Source organism: Aphelocoma coerulescens, chromosome 7 (assembly GCF_041296385.1).
Source record: "Aphelocoma coerulescens isolate FSJ_1873_10779 chromosome 7, UR_Acoe_1.0, whole genome shotgun sequence".
Lineage (NCBI taxonomy): Eukaryota > Metazoa > Chordata > Aves > Passeriformes > Corvidae > Aphelocoma > Aphelocoma coerulescens.
The window spans coordinates 21,501,027-21,523,563 of NC_091021.1; the positions used below are offsets into that span (position 1 = coordinate 21,501,027).

The 22,537-nt window shown below is 38.6% G+C and overlaps 1 protein-coding gene across 1 annotated transcript in view; it reads left to right on the forward strand.

The window, feature by feature from the left end:
* The first annotated feature begins 2,473 nt into the window (after positions 1-2,473).
* The window catches only part of GRB14 (growth factor receptor bound protein 14), a 60,179-nt gene continuing 40,115 nt past the window's right edge, over positions 2,474-22,537 (forward strand). Inside the window, 4 exon segments of the mRNA XM_069020796.1 lie at positions 2,474-2,977; positions 2,979-3,051; positions 3,054-3,207; positions 4,845-4,977. Coding sequence (XP_068876897.1) covers positions 2,633-2,977; positions 2,979-3,051; positions 3,054-3,207; positions 4,845-4,977 — 705 coding nt within the window. The 5' untranslated portion in view covers positions 2,474-2,632.

Sequence of the window (22,537 nt, forward strand, 5' to 3'; positions counted from 1 at the left end):
TTAGGGTGATCCTCTGTATCATTACTGCTGATGCAATTTATTCTGGGGGGCTTTTGGAGAAAACATTGTATGGGGAGACAAGACTTATGCCTGGTTATAGCCTTGCACTGGAAAAAGTAGCTATTTCTGTGGCTTCAAGCTAGCACTTGAGTAGAGATAATTCCTTTCTCTACCACTGCAGCTACAACAAAAGATGGTGTAAAGGTATGATATTAGTTCTCTTAGGGCAGTGAAGCTTTTGATGGTAAAACCATTATACACACATTGTGAGTATTTTGATAAAAGCAAGGGGGTAAGTGTGGAAGGGTGACAAAAAAAAATTCCCCAAAAAATCCTCTACACTTTTCAAAGATAATCAGAAGTAGTTTGGATTTTTTAAACCTCCACTTTGTCAGTAATAATTGTGAGTTTACTCTAATTAAAGGCATAATTTTGTCACATTAATCAAGTGTTGTGATTCTAAATAGCATACAGGCTTTTGAGAAGTGGAGAGCTTGATTTTCTGGAAGTGGGGTGCATATTGAATAGCTTGAATCCATTGGGATTTTTCTCAATATATATTTTAATTTTACTTGATAAACACCTGGACCTGATTATGACTAAAAAAGATAAAATTAAAAGAGGGGAAAAAAGCCTACTGAGTTGAGTATTGAAGAATACACAGAAATTTAGTTTAAAATGGTAAATTTTAGAACAAGAACCACTGTGATGCACAAGCATAGCAATTATCAAAAGCCACACTAGGCAGCTTAAGTGTATTTATGATGAAAAGGAAACCAAATCAGACAGCTCAACAAATGTTTTGGCGTCGGGACTTAGCAGAAATCTGCCAGTCTTGTATCAACTCTATTAACTGTTCAGAGATTACTGGGCTTGTAACTTGTTCAAGGAAGGAGTTAAAAGAGGTTACACTTGAGCAGATTCTAGGTCAAATACTCTCAGATATCTTTAGCCAAGCTCAGGAAACCATTTTTATTGTTACAGTTGTTTGCAAAGAGAGACAGTAAGTCTGGAGAACCTTTAGTTTCACATTCTCATCCATGCAACATTTCCAGTGCTACACTGGAACAATCTCATAGGTCCTTCTGTGCCTCAGTAGTCCACTGACTGTATTTCACTCATGCAATACTATTCCCAGAGAAAGCACTGACAGCAGCAAGCATCAGGACAGACTATGAGATTAAAAAAAATTAAGTCAATTTGTTTCTTATTACATGCAAGTTAAATTATAATAACATTACATTTTAATTGATTTTTTTCTAGAAGTGGCATTGTTGCTATCATGACTAATTAGATTATCACCAAAGTTATTTTGAAAAGTATTTAATTTATTTGCTATTATTCTTTCTAATTGTGGTTTTTATTTGCCTGGCATTTTAAAACAATTGCATGACTAAGCCAAAGACACAAAAACATGCCATGTATGTCAGGTTGCAGCTGTGTAACAAATTGCATGGACTAGGTGAAAAGTCAAAATATATTTTCTTTTTGTGGCTGAACTTTTTAAATGCTGATGAATATCAGCATACAATTTCCACTTGCAGGTTTTTATCTCTTCCTGATCTCAGTTTTCTACCTAGAGCACCTATACCAATTGTCCTGCCTGGTCTTCTGAAGACAATGAGGTTTAACATGCCACAATTATGCCTGTGAATCAATTAGGCAAAAAACCCCAGTGGCCTAGTCTCTGCAGTTTTGTAAGAGGATAGCTGTTCACAAACAACGAGCAAATCCAGTCAATTATCTGACACTGTAAAATTCCTGATATATTTGCCAGACTTAGTATATAAGAACTGTTAATCAACTCAGACTTCAATTTCTACTGTCAGTGTAACAGAATGAACTGTTCAGGGGACAAGGAATCCTTCATTTCAATGAAAATGAATGTCCTGCAAAATCATCTGTGACTCAGCCAAAATGAAAACTGTGAGTATTGCTTCTATGACAGAAAAATCTTTCTCCAGAATTGAAATCTTGGCTTGTGTGTAATGATTTTTTCAGCAGATTCAGGAAAACAGCAAAGCATTTGTCTCAAAACATTCTATATTTTCAGCAGTCTGACATCTCAGTTCCTGCCCCTGACCATGCCAAAGACAGTCAGAAGGTTTCTACATGTGGCTGTCTTCACCAGGGGCTTTCAGTTTTTGACTACCAAATTGACTGACTTACACAGTATTACCCACTCTGCTTGGTGCCATCAAACTGTTCTTCATACAGCAAGGGTATTTTTTATTTTGAAACAGGATGAAGGCTGATAAGGACGGCCATGGAATTGCCACAGAGGGTTTTGTGTACATAAAGCAGAGCAGGAGCAGGCTGCTGTGGAGCAGCCCTGGGCACGAGGGAAAACCTTTTCACATTCTGCTGTCCTCTAGGCTGCGGCTGGACGAGGGTGCTGGGCCCGGCTGGGAGCCCAGCCTTCTCACGAGCCGCTTTTTGACACAAGGTAACTGGTCTGTCCCCCGGCCTCGGTCATTCCCTGTTTGTCCAGGGCACATCCATAAATTCCCGATGCCCAGAGGGATGTGTCACTTTAGTTAATGATTTGTCAGGCGCTGAGTCCCGTGTCGGGCCCGTCCGGCGCTGGGAGGCTGGAGCCCGCTGCTCAGCGCGGGGCAGGAGGTCGCCGGTCATGCCGGGGGCAGCGCTGGCCGCGGGCCCCCCCTCGGGCGAAGGCGCCGAGGCGCAGGGTGGGCAGCGCCCGGGACCGGGCCCGCTCAGCGGGGCGCCCGCCGGCCCCGGCCCCACCGGGTTACGCCGCGGCCTCGGGTCCCGGGCCCGCGCACCTGCCGGGCCCGCCCCCCTCCGCCGCCCGGCCTGGCGGAGTAGCCGAAGGGCACCGCTCGGCCCCCGCCCGCCCCGCGCTGCCTCCCCGTCGCAGCGCGGAGCCGGCGGCCGCCCGCCCCCGCCGCCGCCCTCGCACGTGTGCCGGGGAAGGCGCTCGGTGCCGCCCGGGCGGCGCTTCCCCCCGCTCCCCGTCGCCTCCCCCTCTGCAGCGGGAGAGAGAGCAGCCTCCGCCCGGCAGCGCCGGGGCCGCTCGCCGCCGTGCCGCCCCGCCAGGACGTCGCCGCCGCCGATGGCCGCCCCGCTGCCCGGTGCGCCCGGCGCAGGGCGGGCGGCGGAGCCCGCTGGCGGCGGCCCCTGCGGCTCCCCCCGGCCGCCCCCCTGGCCCCCCGGGGGGGACCCGCCGCCCTCGCCCCCCGACAGGTAAGGCCGGAGCCCGGCGGGCGCCGCCGCCCTGCCGCTCCCTCGAGGGCCGCCCGCTGCCGTCGGGGGGCGGGCAGCGCCCTGCGGGCGGGACGCGGGGCCGGGGTGCGGCGGCCTGGGGAGGGGGCGAAGCGCAGGAGAGGGGCGGCCTGGCTCTGGACCGGCCCGCGCCTTCCTGGAGCTTAAAAGTTGTTTCCCGGCCCTGCAGACACTTTCCGCCGCTGCGGATGCGTGTGTGTGTCCCACCCCCCAGCCCCTTTTTATTTTTGAATTTTCCCAGTTTGAGGTGAAAGGAGCCGGCGGTGCCGAGCCTGTCTTGTCAGGCTGAGCCAGCCGCTTCTTTATCCTTGCAGTGTCTTTCTCAGAGTGTTGGTGAGATAAAACCGCTTCACCGGGAGCGGTGCCGCTGTCAGCGGTGTGCACCCCGTTTGTTACCTCTCAGGCTGTTCTTAAAGGCATTGGTCTCTATTCTTAGTAAAGGGAGCTGTGAGCTGGGTTTTTCATGAAGCATCTGATGAGTTTTGGTAGACTGAAGTTTACAAAATCTTAAAATACTGCATTACAGGATTTTTTGCTCCTCCTAAAGCAAAATATCTCTTTAATCATTTTAATGAATGTTTGGTGAGGATTTTCAGTAAGTAAAGCACCTTTATTCTGTTTTGTTACCTTATTCTGATGGTTTTCCCTACTTTGTACCAATTGCTGTATGAAATCTGGAATGATAATAAAAAAGGTAATAAAGTAAAATATTAAGCTTGGAGGCATCAACTCACACATGTAGAAAAATCTTATTACGTGTTGGCAGATGCAAATACATCGGGTGCTTTGGGTGCAGGTTTCCAGATGAAATCAAGTAGACAAAGTGCTCTTCAATATTTTATGTGAGAACACCATGCACTGTAATGTACACAGCAGTCTAAACAACCACATCATTAATGTGATACTTTAAACCGGTGCATAACTGAGCTCTTCAGCAACTACAGTAGTGATTACCTTCACTACTCCTTCAAATGCTGCTTGGTGATACTTCTGACACAATCCTGTTTCAGCAGACAGCAACAGCTGAGCCATTTATTTTATGATGGAGCTGCAGAGATTCCAATACAAAACTAACTGAAAACAGAAATGAGTGGATTGCTTTGCACTATTTTGCCTTGTCAGTTACTTTGATTCGATTCTGGTTAAAAAAAGTTTCCATTTGTTTAAAATACTGTTGTGATGTACTTGGGAAGTTTTGCTGAGAAGTTACATGCATCTACTGTTGTAATATGTGTACATAGGGAATGGCATAAACACAGGGACAACAAAATATTTACTAATGTCCTTAGAAGCCAATATAAATATATCTCTGCTCTTACTCTGCAAAGACTTACGCATATTCAAACAACTTTATATTCAGAGCTGAGTACTTGGATTGCTTTCAAGTAGTGTTAGGCACTGTATGTTAATATATTCAGCCTACTGATTAAATAAAATAACTGCAAAAAAAAAAAAAAAAAAAAAAAAAAGCTAATTGCTGCAACCAGGAAGCATCATGGTATTAGTGCCTTAGTAGTTAATGTATTGTGGTTGGATATTGCAATTTTAACAGCAGCTGTTACATTTATTGCTTGATATTATGGGTTCTGTTGAAACAGGAGAAAAAAGAAAGGTGACAGTATTTTGGAGAACCCATCGATTCCAAATCCTTTTCCTGAGCTGTGTTGCTCGCCGTTTGCATCAGTTTTGTCAACCAGTCTGTTGCCCAAGGCAACTTCAAGAAAAAAGCAGGTAAGATTTATAGATTATTATTTGACAGTTTCTAAATTGGTTAAATGAAAGCATGAGGAAAAGCTCAGTTATGTATTAAGTTATTTTTCTAATAGAGGTGTTCCGTATTTCTGTAATTTGGTGAAATTTTCTCTGTAGGTCATCAATGATTGTAGAAAATGAGGTTTTGGAATCTGTGACTTAAGACATGACTGTTGTTTCATAGAGTTTGTGTGTGGCTCTGCAGATTTATCAGTTTAAGTAGAACCAGGGCTAGGCAGGCAGTACTTTATGTCCTTAAATGAGAAGTTAATTTCTTTTTTCCCTTCCTCCCCACCTCCAATTACTGTCATCAGTGTTATAGAACAGAGGATTTTAACAGTCACTGAACAGCTTTTCTGAAGTTCTGATTTTTCCAGGATAATGGAAAAAACCTAAATTGATGGGGAAGGAGCAAATGCTGTGTACCTGGCTATATTTTATACATGTGTGTTTATCTGTGTATGGCTGATGCTACTGTATTTCCATAAAGACCATAAACTGTAAGCCAGGGGAAGATCTGAGTGGGTAGACAGACTTGGCAGTACTATTCAGACACACTGTATTTGTTATCCTGAGCAGGGGTAGAGGAGGAAGGGTTCCCAGTTAATGGAGGTTACTGGTGTCAAAGATCAGTTTCAGTCTTTGAAAGCTTACCTGTCTCATTCTCTCTTCTCTTCTTGAGATTGGGAGGAGTTCTGACAAGGAACATCTGTGGGATTAAGAGTACTCCCTCCTTCACACTCTCTGTTTTGGTGGTCTGCTAGATCCCTGTCTTAAGTTTTAAAGAGATATTGGAGGTGTAAGAACTTAAACTGCTGTTGGTTATTCAGCTTTTAGATTTGCATGAAGAATATGCCTGGAAGTTGAAGTTCCTTGTAGTTGTATTAACTTTTCTGAAGCTAACCTGCCACAGCTGTTTCTGTGCACCTGCCAGAGAACTTTGTTAGCCAATTGTGGCTAGCACCTTAAGGAGGAACCTTCTCCCCACTTCTCCAGTGAAAAACATCTGTGTCTCTGGGAAACTGCACTGATTCTATCTTGCCATATTTTGCACGTACTCCAAGGTGTCTCTCTATAAGCTATGGTGTCTTTCTGGACTACTTTTATTTATTTCAGTTCTTCTCCTACAATAGCAATACTAATCTGAAGCATTTCTGGTCAGCATGCATCTGAGTGTTGCTAATGCAGTGGCATAAAATTGTGCAAGTTTCATCTTCTTGGGCAAGGCGGAAGCATTGACTGTCTCTGCAGAGGCAGGAAAAATGCTGGATTGGTAACATTATCTTTCAGAACAAAAGGACTGAAGGTCACATTTTTTAAAAAATAGTTTAAATTAGTCACATTGCAGACTTAAATTGCAGTCATTGTGGTAATCTTTGGACTTGCAATTGGTAAGCATGATTTAACACACAAAGGTCAACTGCTTTTTGGCCAGTCATGTTTAACATTACTGACAGACTTGATCAGTTAAACCAGCTAAGTGTTAGCTTCAGTCTTCCAGAAGCTGAAGTTCGTATCTTCACTGACTTCTGGTTCTTCATAAAGGTTCATGTCATACTTTTTGTGATCATTTCTGCTCATAGTCATTCCATTTCTCCTGGTTTTTCATTTAAGAATGTAGTGCTCTCTCTGGTAAAAGCAGGAACAAGAACAACTGGTTTCCTGACAGAAGTGAGTAACATAATCCTGGTGTCTGTGGAGGGCCTGACCTGTTTTTCAGCTACCAGAAAAATGGAGAGAAATCTTCCTGTTACTTTTGTGGAGGCATTTTAACAAGACCATGGTTTCTGTCACCGAGGTGTCTGTTTATGGCCACTGCAGGAGAAATGATACTAGGCCAAGCAGAACATTTGTCAGACTCAGCATGACTGTTGTTACATTCTTCATCTAAATTTTTTAAAGTTAAGGCCAAATGACAACTGTCAAATTAAACTTTTATATTTGAAATTCAGGTTGAAGTATTCTAATAGGTTAATAAAATTACTCAGCTTTAAAAAGAGAGGGAATGCTAAGCAGGTGTGCGAAGAGAAATGAACTGGCTGTGACTTTGACTTCCCACAGGTGGCTGTGGGAACTGTGCTCGGAAATGTCGTGTTTCCAACCCCTGTCCTTATTTTGTCAAGTTTGTAGCAGCTCTATGTGCAAATAAATGTCTGTATACAAATATTTCATGAATACTACTGTTACAATTTGATAGTTTACTAACTCTTAAGAGAAACCAGCTACTCTTAAGAATTTTTTTTTGTGCATAGCGTTGACAGCTGCCAGAATTTTTTCTGTTGCCTCTCTGATGATCTACATATGTTTTCAGTGATTCTTCTTTTAGATTGCTTGCTTTTGATTTAGTTTCTTTTTCTGCTGTGCTTTTAATTTCAAGCATAGGAAAGAAAAATTGCAGAGTGAATTTCTACTTATGTCTTGTAGGTGACTATTATCAAAATGGGTGTTTCTAAAAGAGAAAAAAAAAGATGCCTCTCGTGTCTTGTTTTTCTCTCCAGAAAAGATTTTCTGCTTCTACAGAAGAAAGAAGTTGTCATGAATATCTGCTCTTTTATTCATAGCACTTGTGACATCTGAAATCTTTCTACTTTGAAATAGATTATTAACATTATTTTGAATTCTTGTTTTTCTAAGCTGAAATTCTTACTGTCTTCTGCTGATTTTTTATCATAAGTCTCTCAAAACGTTGAACATGCTGCTTGAACAGCATGTTTGTGGGGTTGACTCACTGAAAATAAGTTTATAAAAGCAAATTTGTAAAAGCCACGTAGCAGAATAGTGCCTCTGTGCTTGGGAAGTAGTATGTCTATGTCTGTGAACATTATTCAGTCTGCCTTATCAACACAGCTGTCCATCTCCTTTCCCCCCTTGCAGCTAGGAAGAGTTTTGTGTTCTATCTTAGAATCACAGAATCATTAAGTTTGGAAAAAACCTTCAAGATCATTGGGTCCAATCTTTGACCAAACACCACCATGTTCAATTAACCATAGCACCAAGTAGTTTTTTTGAATACTGCCAGGGATGGTGACTGTGCCACCTCCCTGGACAGCCTGTTCCAGTGCTTAACAGCCCTTTCACTGAAGAAATTCAGAAAAGCTGGCAGCCCATGGCTTGGACAGGTGCACTCTTCCCTGTGTTAAGAACTGTCTGGATGGTTATGCTCAGAGTATGATGGTGAATGGTGCGGCATCCAGGGGGTGTCCGGTCACGAGTGATGTCCCCCAGAGATCAGTGTTGGGCCCAGTCCTCTTTAATATCTTTGCTGATGGTCTGAATGAGGGGACTGAGCCTACCATTAGCAAATTCAACTTCCTGGGAAGTTGGGTCAGGTTTTGATCTGCTGGAGGGTAGGAAGGCCCTGCAGAGGGACCTGGGTAGTCTGGATCGATGGGCCAGATGAATGGCATGATGTTCAACATGACCAAGTCCTGGGTCCTGCACTTGGGTTACAACAACCCCAGGTAGCACTACAGGCTGGAGGCAGAGTGGCTGGAAAGTGGCCCAGCAGAAAAGGTCCTGGGGTGCTGGTTGACAGCAGCTGAACATGAACCAGTGTGTGCCCAGGTGGCCAGGAAGGCCAAGGACATCCTGACCTGTATCAAGAATAGTGGTTCCAGCAGGACCAGGGAAGTGACTGTACTTGGCACTGGTGAGGCCACACCTTGAGTGCTGTGTCCAGTTCTGGGCTCCTCACTTTAAAAAAGGATGTGGAGATACTGGAGAGTGTCCAGCAAAGGGCAACAAGGCTCATGAAGGGACTAGAGAAGGTGTCTTGTGAGGAGTGGTTGAGGGAGCTGGGTTTGTTTAGTCACAAGGAGTCTCAAGAGGGACCTCATTGCTCTCTACAGCTCCTGAAGAGAGAGGCTGGGGGCTGGTCTCTTCTACGCTGCGTGCAGTGAGAGGACACAAAGGAAGTGTTCTTAAGATGAGAGAGGGGGAAATTCAGATTAGATAATTGAATTTTTTTTTTCCCTGTTAGGGTGGTCAGGTGTTGGAGAAGGTTACCCAGGGAGGCAGTGGTCACCATCCCTGGACGTGTTTCAGAGGCATCTGCGTCTGGTGCTGGGTGATGGTTTAGTGGTTTAGGGGTTACAGTGGTGGTGCTGGGTTGACAATTGGACTGGATGATTATAAAGGTATCTCCCAAACTTGATGATTCTATGATTCTATGAAATGTGTTCAGATAAACTGAATTTCATATTCCAGGGTGGAAGACTTTTATCTGAATAGGCCAACAAAACCATCTTTCCCCTCGTGTCCAGCACAACATGGTCAGCTTGGTGGATAGTGGGAAATGCCTTCCTCTGAGGAATCAAGCATCTGCTGCTATTAGGTGGAATTCATAAACTCATATGGAAAATCTGACTGTGTCTCAGAGCCTGCATTCTCTTAGAAATGATAAGGAACTGAAAATATAAACCACTGTACTTTTGTCTTTAATTATGATCAAAATAAATATTGCTAGGAAAAAATATGAACTGTAGGAAAACTTGCTCTGTTCTTGTTGTCTTTGGTCAGATAAACTAAGAAAAGATTACTGTAGCTTTATGGAAGCTTAGTTTCTAATGCTTTATGAAAACAAAACCTGAATAATTTGCACTGCAGTGATAGTTCTTGCCCTGCTCAAGGATAAGCCAAAAAGTGTTTCATGACAAAAGTAGTTCAAGGTAATTCGTGCCTTGTTTCTTTAAATTAAATTAGAAGTGCAAAAATAAAGCTCAAGTAAATCTCAAGGTGAAGAACACTCAAATCTGAAATTTTACCTTGCCTCTTTTGTCTTTCTTGATGTTCTAAACAAGTAGATATTTTTATCATGTAGAATCCAAATATACTCCCACAATGTTCTTTCCAGGAAATCAGTTGTATAGCGACCTCAAATACTTGTGATTGTAGTGGAATGTCACTTTGCTTTTTGTATTCATAAAGATTTTCATGTAAAGCTCTTTGACAAAGAAGAGCTAACAGAAACTTTATGTTAAAGAGCAGATTTTTTTCTTTTAAATGTGTGCTGTTCTAAGTTTATGAATATTGAGCATTGACTGTTGTAATTGGAGTACCATTTTTTTACAACTATAGTTCATGTTCTTCTTATGTAAGCCTCATTCTTCAAAACTGATTATAATTCTATTAGCAGACATATAGGGCTAAGTCTTTGGTACTTAAATGTTTCCATGACAGATTTTTTGGCTGAAATACCTGTTTACTCTTGACTTTTAAACAATGCGAAAACAAAAAGGGTTGTTTTTTTTGAAATGCAATGATTCATGCATTTCTAATCAATTTCCAAGGGTTGAGACATCTTTTCCAACAAAAAGAGGGATTACTTGAATTTACTCTGTAATTCTAGTCTGTCTGTTTCTTACCAGATTTCCTTCCAAGCTGGAGACAATTGCACATATCCTCCTTTATCAGTTCTCAAGTCTTTTCTTCTTTACAGCCTCTAAACATATATCAATTTTCCCCTTAAATTACACAAAAAAGACTTAGAATTTGAAAGTCAGAAGGGAAAGGAAAAAGTCCTTCCAACCAGTTTATAGATTAACAGTAGAAATATTTTGTACAGAACCAACGTAAAGAGCTCAATGAAGTCTCTGATATAAGAATTGCAAAAAGGATTCAGTGGGATTCCTTTCTGTGGTGTTTCCTTTGGTGGTCTGCTCCAGTTTCTGTGCCCTGTTCTTCATTTATATGGCCGTACCTGCCCACCAAGGAAAGATTTACTGATATTTCAGTATATATATATTCAGATTGGAATTATTTAGAGACATATTAAAACTTGTTGTTTTAATGCAGGTACCTTTGTAGTTTGATCAGTCATCTTAACACTGTGACAGAAAGTCACTTGTCTGCACAGGTAAAATCAGGAGGCAAGGTTGAACAATTTCTCATTTTATCAATCAGGAATATTGGCTGGTTTATGCAGGAGGTGCCCTATCACAAGCTGTCTGATACATCGGCCTGGGGAAACTTCAGAATAATCACCTGTTTGTTTCTTTCCTTTTTTGTTTTGTATTTTACTTTATCTTCTTTACATTGCTTCATTCGTTAGTGTATCTTTCTTACAGAGATGAGAAATTAGTTGCTTTCTGTCGAACTTCACATCAACCCTCAATGTTTTCTTTCACATATTAACCTTGAACTTTGTTACTGTCCGAAAACAACCCAGACAATGACTGCAAACATTCCAACTTCACAAAAATAGCATGTGTTCCTTTTTTTTTTCTTTCTCCTTTCTAATAGGGAAGAAAACAAGGTCACTCTTAACTTTTGTGGTTACTAAGATATTGCCTCTGCAAACTTGTTGCTTAATTGGGTAAAATCAGGAAGGTGTTAAGCCTGAAGTTTTACAATTTTTACTTATATACAATAAAAAAAAATCATCAGTACTGTCAAGGATTTTGGTAGACATTTTGTCAATATTTGTCAGATTGGAATGATTTTGATAAACCTTTAGATTTTGATTGTTTTGGATTCATCAGCCTAAAAGTCAAACCTGAAGTTGTTTATCTTTTCTTTTAGGCCCGTTTTCTTGGTACAAGAAACTGCCTCTTCTGTGCCATTTGGGAAGTTCTGTTTTGAACAAGAAACCTCTGTGACATTGCAGTAGATCTAATAACTTGTCTAGAGAAACCTCTGTAAATTTGGAAACCTTGATTTTCCAAAAAGTGAATATTTAATTTTTATCTCATAGTTTCTGCGTTGACGGTCTGGTGTTTTGGTCCTGTGGTGTCTCTATGTCAATACAAGGTGTCTAGGGCAGATGATGATACAAACAGTATCAGCTTCTTTGAATATACAAGAGACTCTTCAGTTAAAGTCAGGTGAAACTGCAGGGAACTTTTTCTCTAGTGCTGCTGAGTCACTTTTGATAATTCAGTTTTATTGAATTTGACATTAAAAGATTAAACTCCCATGAATGGAGCTTGAATCCTCATAATTTTCATAAGGAAATGAGATGTGATAGATACTAACACTGTTCTTATTTACAGTTGCTGCCAGGGATGGGTGCTTTTATTTAGGGTTAGACTGGAGAACTGAAATGTTTGGGTCATTTTGTAGCCTCTCCATACCTGCCATAGACCGATCCATGATTAATGAAATATTTTATTGACAGATCTTTTTCAAGGTTTCTTCTCATTGATGGCATTGTCAGTAAGTGATGCTGTGGTAAGGAGGGGATGGAAGAGGTCAGTATGGTAACAACAGAACACTATTGACATCTTCCTTTTACAGACCATTGTCTGAACTGTCTTTTGATCAGAACACATACATGTTCCCCTCTGACTTCATGGGGGACACAGTCCAGATTTATCAGAGCAGTTTTTAGTAATATTCATAAAATTAGATCAAGCCTTAAATATTTTTTGTGGGTTTTTTTCTCCATTTTGTTTTTTCTCAGTGTTCTTTTCTGGTCTTATAAAACCTCTGTAGTTCTTTTCTGATCTACTTTTGTCTCATTGCCCAATACTGTAAACATCTCCTTTATATCAGGTACTGCTATTTTTATATCATAGACAGGTTTATAGTTGCATTGAGTGAGATTAGGGTAGTCGATTAATAATTAAATTACCTTAAATGCTACAAGTTTGGTAAAGTTGACAACTTGGATGATTCATAATAAAGGTTTACAGCTGCTTTTGAATGAGAAGGTGTGCAACAGAAGGAGAAAATACAAAGTAGTTTACCATACATTTTACAGTACTAAAAGATGATAGAATTTTTATGATTTTATCATCATAAAACTTTGTTATTCTAGTGTTGGCGCATTAACTGATGAATGGAGCTCAAACTCAGATCAATTTTTACTAGGAGTTTTGGTGCAGTTTTTAGCATGTCCTTGGATTGCTGCATTTCTGATGTTCTGAAATTTATTATCTTCTCAAATAAGAACTTGAGAACTATAGAAACAAGCAGAGGAATATTTCCATCCTGCTTCTGTGCATAAATGTTGGCACAATAGGTGTAATTTAGATTTTACATGGAAAAACCCCCATGCCTCCATATAAACACCGCTGTTGAACCTGGTTAGTTTTCACCAGGTGGAATGAACTTGATCATGCATGTAGAATAGTATTGAATATTTGTGATTGATAAAATAATTTAATATTCTTTATACATTCATATTTTCTTGTATCTATTTACAATAGATAACTGAGGACTTACATGTTCTTTCGCATGATAATTCCAGAGCCACTAATACAGTATTGTTGTTCCCTCATGATTTTTGCTTCATGATCTTTTTAACTCTTTGCAGTGGCAATCTTTATGCTGTGCCAGTGTAATTAAGAGATCAAGCTTGAGCTGTAATGAAAACTGGATCAATTGGAGATGTCACTGTCAGGACAGGAAAAGGACTCCTCATTTTTTAAGGTGCCTGCTTATATCATGCTTCACTTTCTGCTTTCAGTTTCCCTATAAGAAAAAGACAGAAATAGAAATAGAAACTGACAATAACCCTGAGATCTCTCACCCTTGTTACCATGTTGTGTAGTAGAGGACAACAGATATCTCTGTCTTAACATCTGCAGATCACTTAGATGAGTATCTTTAGGATCATAGTTTTCTGTTGGTGCTTTCACAGCAGGAATGCCGATGCCCAGGCAGTGGAAGTGCATCCTATTATGGACATTCATGCTGATCTCTTTTTGTGTGTGTGCAGAGGCAGTAACTGGTACAGCTTCCAGTTGGGGATTTCAGGGCTCAGAGTTTCCAAACTTTTCTAGCAGTTGATTATTCCTATTAAAATGATGGCACATGTATCTCTAGCAAGTGGTGAAATTCAGCAATGATAAGTGGGAGATAATAGTTGACCAATGCCCATATTCTCCTTGTTTGTCTCCATATTTAAAGCTGCTACTTCTAAAGGCATTAACACCTTTATTACTGCTTTTGATTTGGGAATGAACAGAAGGGGAAACCTTCAAGACAGAGTATTTAAGCGTACCTCTCATGTTATAGTCCTGATGGGAGTCACATCAAATGGGAAGATTTAAAAAAAATGCTAATCAGGCCAACAAAAATTTTTCAAGAAGGGCAGTTGTGGAAGGAGAAACTAAGAGGGAGAAGAAATTAGACCTCTGCTCTAGTAACAATGTGAACTTGCTTTTCTCCTGTTTCAGTCACAGAACATTCATTTGCAGCTAATCAGCTCATATTTTAGCCCAATCGTGTACATGATATTTAATACTTAAGTCTCAAGAGAGAAGTGTATATCGGTTATCTTAGAGGTGTGTCTGTGCTGCTAATGAGGATACTGATGAGGTGTTCCTGCCTGTTTCTGGTATGCTTATACTGCATACTGGTAGGTCTATCTTTTAGCTTCTTGATATTCTACCCACAGGAAATTACGATATACTAGATTGTCCTGTGATCAGAATGGGATTTTTCAGTTACTGCATTCTTAGGCTATAAATAGCCTTTTTATATTAGTTATGTTATGATAACTCCTGTTACTGACTACATTAAGACCTGGTGTTTATGGACAGCTGCAGGCTCTTGATAATGGCACAGAAATGGTATCAGCTGTTGAGAAACAGGCTGGAAGTTCGCAAGAATTTATTCTCATAATCGCTAGAATTTACTGCTGTGTAGTGAGAGGGAAGGCCATGCCATATGAGGGTTTTTTAAAATAAGTCAGCTGACAGAACTTCATCAGTGTGCTTTTCTATCAGGCTTGAACCTACTGATTACAGAAATAGGCAGCTGAAAAGCTTTCCAAGGAGCATGCAGAAGAACGCCGTAGGATCCCCCAAGTTTGTGAGGAAAATTCACGAGGATAGAAAACAGCATTATGTTCCTTGTGGCTCAAACTTCTTTGTGAAGTTCCTGGGTACATTATGATGCCTTACAGGTAATCCAGTCTCTTTTAGTGCAACTGAATCTGCACCAGCCCTTATTGACCCTCCAAGAGGGTGTACTGTATGTTCTGTGTGAAGACTAAAACCTATTAGTTTTCTTTGCGTAAGGGATGATGTGAGTAGAACAACAACAACTCAATCACTTTGAAAACTCTCTTTTTTGGGGTGGTTTTAAAGAAAATAATTATTTGTCAAGTGTATTTAAGTGTACCTGTGCAAAAAACACCCTCTGTGTGTTTCACATATTATTGGGCTCTTCTTCTGGTAAAGAGCTAAAGTGACTGTGCCAGGCAGACAGGAGCACACTCACAAGGAAGTGCAAATAGCACCATGAATAACTTACCTGATTTATGTTGGTACTGTGTAATAAACTTCTGCCTCAGCTCAAAGACAATTACAAAAAATAGCATCAAAGATTTTTATAAACCTTACTAGATTTATATTATCTAGATTTTTTTTTTTCATCTACAGAAGCAAAAGCTGAGTCTGATTTGCTCTTGTTACCTGTAAATGTTCATATTCCTGCATACTATCTGGCAAAGCTAGGAATAGATCAGCTCCTGTGACACCATATTCAGTGCCTTAAGGACATCACTGACCTTCCTCTTCTAGCAGGATATCTCTATTCCATATGTTGTTATAAAACCCTTACTTGGAGTTACTAATTTACTAAGGGCATTTCAATTCTTGCCCACTCCATTTAGTCACGCTTTCTTAAGTGGCAAGAAGTAGAAGTGGTTTATATTTTGAAGTATCTAAAAAGTATCTGCACAATGTTTTCACAACTGTATCTGGTAGCTTAGTGACAAAAATAGGAGTGAAAAGCTGCATAAACATAGTCATTTCGCAGAGCTCTCAAGCAAGTGAGCTGGATCTGATTTCCTTCCTGTCCACCAGCACCAGTGAAATTCTTGCAAACCTGCCATGGACAAGTGAAATCTTTTATCTATAGAAAAAAAAAAGTGGTTATATGTGTTTCCCTGAAGGCATACTTGGCTTTCAAAGCCTTTCTGTATCTCACATTTATCAATAGAACTCCTCTTGACTTTCACATGGTGAAGTGATTCTGCAAGGCTTGCACTTAGAAGTTGTGTTTTATTCAATTTATTTTCTTAAATGGCTGTTTATGAAATTTAAGAAAAGAAAATATTCCTTAATGTTATTTTTAGTACTCTTGGGTGCAGCCATGTTTGCTGTCACTAGTATACATAAATTACTGTAGTATTTTTTGTTTAAAACCTTTTCATTATTTGAATATTGGATTTTTATTACCAAGTCAAATGCAGCACTTAAGGTTTTGGTTACTTTCTGAATGGGTCTTGTCTGTACATCTGATTGGAAAAGATACAATACAGATAATTTCACTGAAGAAAATAAGCCTTTGCTTCACCTTGCAGACAAATAGGTCAATTTTATTCATAGAGCAAAAAGCTGCACATGCTTTCAAGAGCCAAGGACCTTCAGTACCCAGGGGTAAGGAAAAAAGGCTTGGGTTATTTTTGTTTCTTTCCCAGTAAAGTCACTAATGCAAGGCTGCAAGTTCTACAGTCACTATTACCCGAACATTTTTTCATAAGATCCAAGGATAAAAGAGTAGAGGGAGTTTTTTGTCCTGGTGCTGCAAATATATGCATGTCTAATGTTCCTTGAGTAAAATGCCCATGGGATCAGGCTCTTGTACCACAAGTTTTTTTCTGACTCTTACAGCAAAATTTTGGAGCTATATTATAGAATTTTAAAAACATGCTCCCACAGGAAATAAAAACTGTGTGCCTGAAAGGTAAAAACCTAATTGCAAACACTTGACATTTATCATAGCTATCTCTCGTAGAAAAGGATGTTAATTCCAAATGTTACAGAATTAACACTCTAAACTTGATCTCAGAAATACTTTTTTATTTTATCCAAACAATCGTAAGGATCTTGGACTGGAGTTTAAGAGACAAAAATAAAATTAAATACCTTAAACCTAAAAGATTAGTTGCTATGGATCTCTTGCTGCTATAAACTGAATGTAAAAGGAGTCAAAGTTAAAACTGAACCTTTATTTTGAGGCAAGGAAATGGGTAATATCTGCTGTATTTTAATTGGTTTATGGTTTTATTAGAAGCTCTTGTTTTAACGCTAACAACGAGGATCAAATGTCTATCTAAAGAAATTCTCTTTGTGACTTGGCATCAGTTTCTTATCAGTTTTTTTCCATCCTGTGTGTCTCAGTCAAGGACAACAGGTTTTGAAATTTTAGGAAAATATTTGTATTTACTTCCTATTCCTTGGCAGTATTTTATTACTATCTGAGAGCTGCTGATAAAATGCCAGTGCAATGCAGGTTTTAGTTTTTGGAGGGAGCTGTATTTTTTGTGTTTATGGTCTTTGCTCGTGTTGTTCATCAACAGAACTTAAGCCATACTGATTTTAGGATTTCAGGAAGGTGATTTAGCATGAAAAGAGATGCTTTGAATGCATAGATTCTGAAGTATCTTACTGGTGCCAGAGACTTGTTATGTATTTGCCACCTGGAAAACTCAAAACAGAAAATTACATGAAATCAAATTGTTCATTTTTAACTTGTCATTGTACAGTTACTTATTTCTTGGAGATGAGATTCTTTTCTAGATACTTTGGGATTACTAAAGAATGTTTTCATTTCCAGTTACAGAGGAAAAAAAACTATAAATACAGTCTAGTGAAATTTAGTATGGATTGTTGTAATATTTACCAAGTCAATTCTGAATACTTCTAGGACCAATACATCAGATTTATTATCAAAAATATACTTGCAGTGACTGCCTATGAAATAGAGTACCTTGCATATCTGACATGTTATTGTTTAAGATGCTATGAATACTTAATACAAATAATTTTTTCAGAGTATCTGCAATCTTCAACTACAATGAGCAATGTTTCTGATGAGAACTGCTTGTCTGAGAGTTATAAAAGAAATACCCAATATCACAGTTCTAACATCTGTTTAATAAGTTGGTTTACAACAGGAATATTGCTTAGTCATGCTGCATAAAAGCAGAAAAAAATTCTGCTATTAAGTGCATTATGAGACCTTTAAAAAAAGATTATAGCTCGTCTTATCTTTTAAGCAATACAAAATGTTACCTTTTTTGACAAAGGAGGAAAGACAAAAAACAGATTTCCTTTGTCAAACCATGTCAATGAAAACAGATTTGTTATGCAGATATTTGATACATAAAATAATCATGTGAGTGGGGGTGATCAAAGACTTGGGTTCATAAAACAGTCTTAAATGTCACTCCTTGTAACATTTTATGTGCCACTTTTTCAGGCCTTAGTTGCACTGAAAAGGTAGTAATTGCATTACTTAAAGTAAAAGGTGTATTTTTCTTCTGCTTTGAATAAAGATAGTTAAGAATTGTATAATTAAACTCCATGGATTCATTAAATCTATTCTTAAGCTCAGTTACTTTCCTGAAACCCTAAGATCAGAAGTGCTGAAGAATATTTTGTTTGCTGGAAAAAGCCAGGGAAAAAGCCCCAAGACTGTAACCACTCAGTCTTTAATGATTTGCTTTTTGTTTTGACAGTAAAGACAAAGCTCTGAGTGATAGAAATGCATGTTGTTCTGCTTATTTTTATAGCAAGAGACAGTGTGGGCATTTCCAAGGACAGAACAAAAGTTTTCAAGCTCTTTGGTTGGTTGATTTCTGGTTTGTCCTACCCCAGTGTGTTCTGTCATTGGCTTTGACTAGGACTGAATTCACATAAATGGAATGACATTGCTAGAGCCTTAGTCTTTTCTTTGTGCTGACCGTCCAATATTTAGGTTATGAGGAATTAGGTTTCAAGAAATATTGCTAACTACTTTGTTCTGCTTCGTATTATCACCTGGATGAAGGTTGGTGAGTTCTGTGAAAAGCAGACATGAGTTTGTCTTCCAGAAGAGTAACATTGCCTGCAGTTATGCCAATAACTCTGCAGAAAAGGGTATGGCATTTAAATCAGTCTTTTAATGCTGACATTAGTAAGGGTTGATAACAATGTTTAAACATGGCTATATTTATTTTTTCACTTCTTGAAAAATTTCTCTAGTGTAATAATAATGTTTCTTTTCTGATAAATGTAGATTTTTTTATTTCATTATGTGAAATATGTTTGCTTACAAATATATATATGTCCATAATTGAATTTTTTTTACCAGTGCTCTTTTATCTGCTACTGTAATTTTGTACTTTGTGCAGGAAATTATTTTTCTTACAGATTAATGTAGTTTTTAAAGTGTCATGATTGCATTAAGTATGCCTCTGTTGAAGGCTACGATACTGTTCCTAACAGATGATTGCTGGAGTCTTCTTCCACAGGTTTTGCATCAGCCTTAAACATGACATACTTTTCCTCACCTTTTCTGGCTAATGCCTTAATAGTGGATGGCCCATCATGTATTTTGGGAACCCGGGTGACACTGTACAATGTTTTTCCATGGCCACTGTAGCTTGCCTTGTTTTTGTTATCTCAATAAAACGTGTAAGCAATGCAAAATGATTACATCTGTATGCACTAGGATTGCCTAGTGTAACTCAATGCGTTGGGGGTATCTGTGAAGTTAAAAATACACACGGAAATGAAGTACAGAAATATGACTCTCTGCTGAGCTAGATATATTAACTTATGAGAAGTTATTTCAAACAAGCTGTAAGTTATTAATTAGTTCGATTTATTTTGTAAATGTGTAGATATTTTTCAAAACTTCATTGCTGCATAATGTGCTTGACTCATTGTTAATGGACTCTTCTGTTACTCAGTGGCTTTTAATGTAGCAGCATTGTGAAAAATGAAAGTTCACTGAAATATTACTACAGTATTAAATGGTTCTCATGGGCAGTTGACGTGGAATGCAGCATATATTTATGGCATAAGTCCAGTGGGTCTAAAATAGTATATAAACACAGAACTTCCATTGATTTGGGATATATAGTATTCATTTATATTATTTCATTGTTTGAGCTGGAGCAGGAGCCAGTGAACATACAGTTTTATTGGGATTGATTGGTACAGATTAGATTATACTGCTGTCTTAATAGCATGATAATATACTACTTTTCTGGTATAGTAACTTTTAGATACGTGCAAGGTGTGCTCTTACACAGTGTTATATAACAATTTGCAATGTTGCTGTTGCATGTCTCATAAAAACTCCTTTAAAAATTGTGGTTTAATTTCTCAGATCTCATCCTCTCAATATTGTGGTTACCTGCCAGTCCTCTCTTCATCCCCCTAACACAGATCTCAGATTTTCAGTTGTCATAGTTATTTTATTTTTGTCTGGGTTTTGTTATTGTATATTAGAAGAGGAAGGTCTTTGTTCTTGCAGCATGTAGTTGTGTTAGACTCCTCTGGTATGCACACAGCAGTACTTGGTGCTGTGTGGGAGGGGAGAGGTGTAACTTTGCTCAATCTAGCATTCAGAAGGCTAGAAAACTCATTTTTATCTGTAGTGTATATTTCAATGGATTGATACTTCTTTTTTTGATGTCGAAAGATAAGAATTATTCTCTGAGAAAATACAAGAGTTTTTCTCTTTTGACAAATTCACAGTAAGATAATTTTCTGCACATTCTCTCTCTTTTTTTTTCATGCTGCTATCAAATTAGCTGCCAACAGTTACTGGCTTTACTTCTCTTTATCTATGTGCTTTGTAAGCCCAAAATAAAATTAATGGAAGCAGTAGGAGGAAGCAGCATAGGGTGTTGCTTTAGGTAGGTAGCTATTGGGTTACACACTCTTCCAAAAAATTCTTGAAGGCATGTGTCCTCACTGAGGTCTCACTGTGTGCCAAATTTAATAGGTTTGTTAAGGCTTGTGATGGTTTTATCTGTGCACATAGAATTTCCTTCTGAAAGTATCTTTTTTCCCTGTTCAGAAGGGGCTTTGTTATTTGTGTAGCAATACCTTTATTTCTAGAACTAGAATATTGGAGGAAGAGAAGGTAGAAAGGTAGGCAAGAAAGAGCCATGTTGGTAAGGGCTGACATATATGCATGTGTAAGTTTGTTCTTGTTTCTTATGGACATTAGAATCTTTGATTTAAAGTAGTGCAATTTCTAATTTTTGTTGTAGAAGGACCTGGAAATCTAGAATTGTTATATTAACACTACATAGTCAAGAGAAACTTAAACATTAGCTCATGAAGTATTGTTTTAGAGTATCAATCATTCCAAATAATTATTTCTTAAATTCATGGAATAGGCAATTGTGTAAGAAGTCTAGTTTAATTACGGTACTGCAAAAATTACAAGTCTTTCTTTTTCCATCTCACAAAAGGTAAAATTTTGCATTGTCAATGTGCTAATCTGACTGTTCTACCAACTTCTTGAACACTTAGGTTTTCTCATTTTCATTCAAAATGTCTAATATACTTTGTCAATACTTACCAGAGTCGATGCATTTTATTCTTAAGTAATATATTTTTAACTAAAGCTACCAGACCTTGTTTAGATTCCAAGGGGTCTTGTAACACAGATGGGAAAATTACATGCTTAATGAGCATGGGGAATTATGTATATTGAGTGCTATCACAACCAGATTTATGGTATGGATAGACCAGACATATAGTGAATCCAAACAGAGTAAATATTTTTATCTTTTGTATGAATAACATCATACTCCTCTAAAAGTACTTAAGAAAAATTAGATTTGAAAGGTCCTAATGCATTCAAGACATTGTTTTACAGTCAAAGACCAACCATTTCTTCAATATAAACACTCACAAGTCTATTAGATTTGTTACATGGTAAGTAGAAGATTTAGGCACCTGATGTTGTATACAAGGTGTATAAACAGAGAACTGTAGTATTTTTCCACAACAGCTGAGAACTTCATAGCACACTAGGTCAGATGCTGATAAAAAGCATTGTGTACACAGTCAATATGTATTACAGCTGAATAATTTCCAGCAATTTTTGGAGAGATTTTATTGTGTCTTTTAAGTGGAAGAAATATTGATCAGAAAATGAAGATGTGATTTTAGATTGCTCAAATCTAGGACTGGTGTAAGTATGCAAATTTCAAGATTCTCTTGCATCTTTATTCCATCTATTTTTCTGACCCAAAATCACATGCTGCTTTAATAAACACTTATCCCTCCCCCAAGGAAAAATGGTCACTTAAGCCAAATTGTACTGAGAATTAATAATGTCTGTCTGCAAGGATAAGAGCATGAAAGTAATTTTTCAGTTTTGTGTTTGGATCCCTGAGATGAAAGGCCAATGTGCTAATCCAGGAATTTTACATAAGGCACTTTAAGTGACATGATAATGGTGTCATTAAATGGATACCTTTTATAAAATTACTGGATGCAGACCAAGCATTCATGTATGAGACATCACTTCATAAGGACATTTTGAAAAATAGTAATTTAAAAATGCAAAAGCAACACCAGTGCCCTTTTTTTTCTTTTGTACAATAATAGAAATAAAAGAAGTACAATAATAAAAATAAAAGAAATACAATAATAAATAATATAATCCAAGATCAGGTTGGATGGAGCTTTGAGCAATCTGGTCTAGTGGAAGGTGTCCCTGCCCATGGCAGAGGGATTGGAACTAAATTATCTTTAAGGTCCCTTCCAACCCAAGCCTTTCTAGGATTCTTTGATTCTTTAATACAGTAATAAAATATTTCTATAATACAGTAATAAAAGGGCAGCATCCTGCA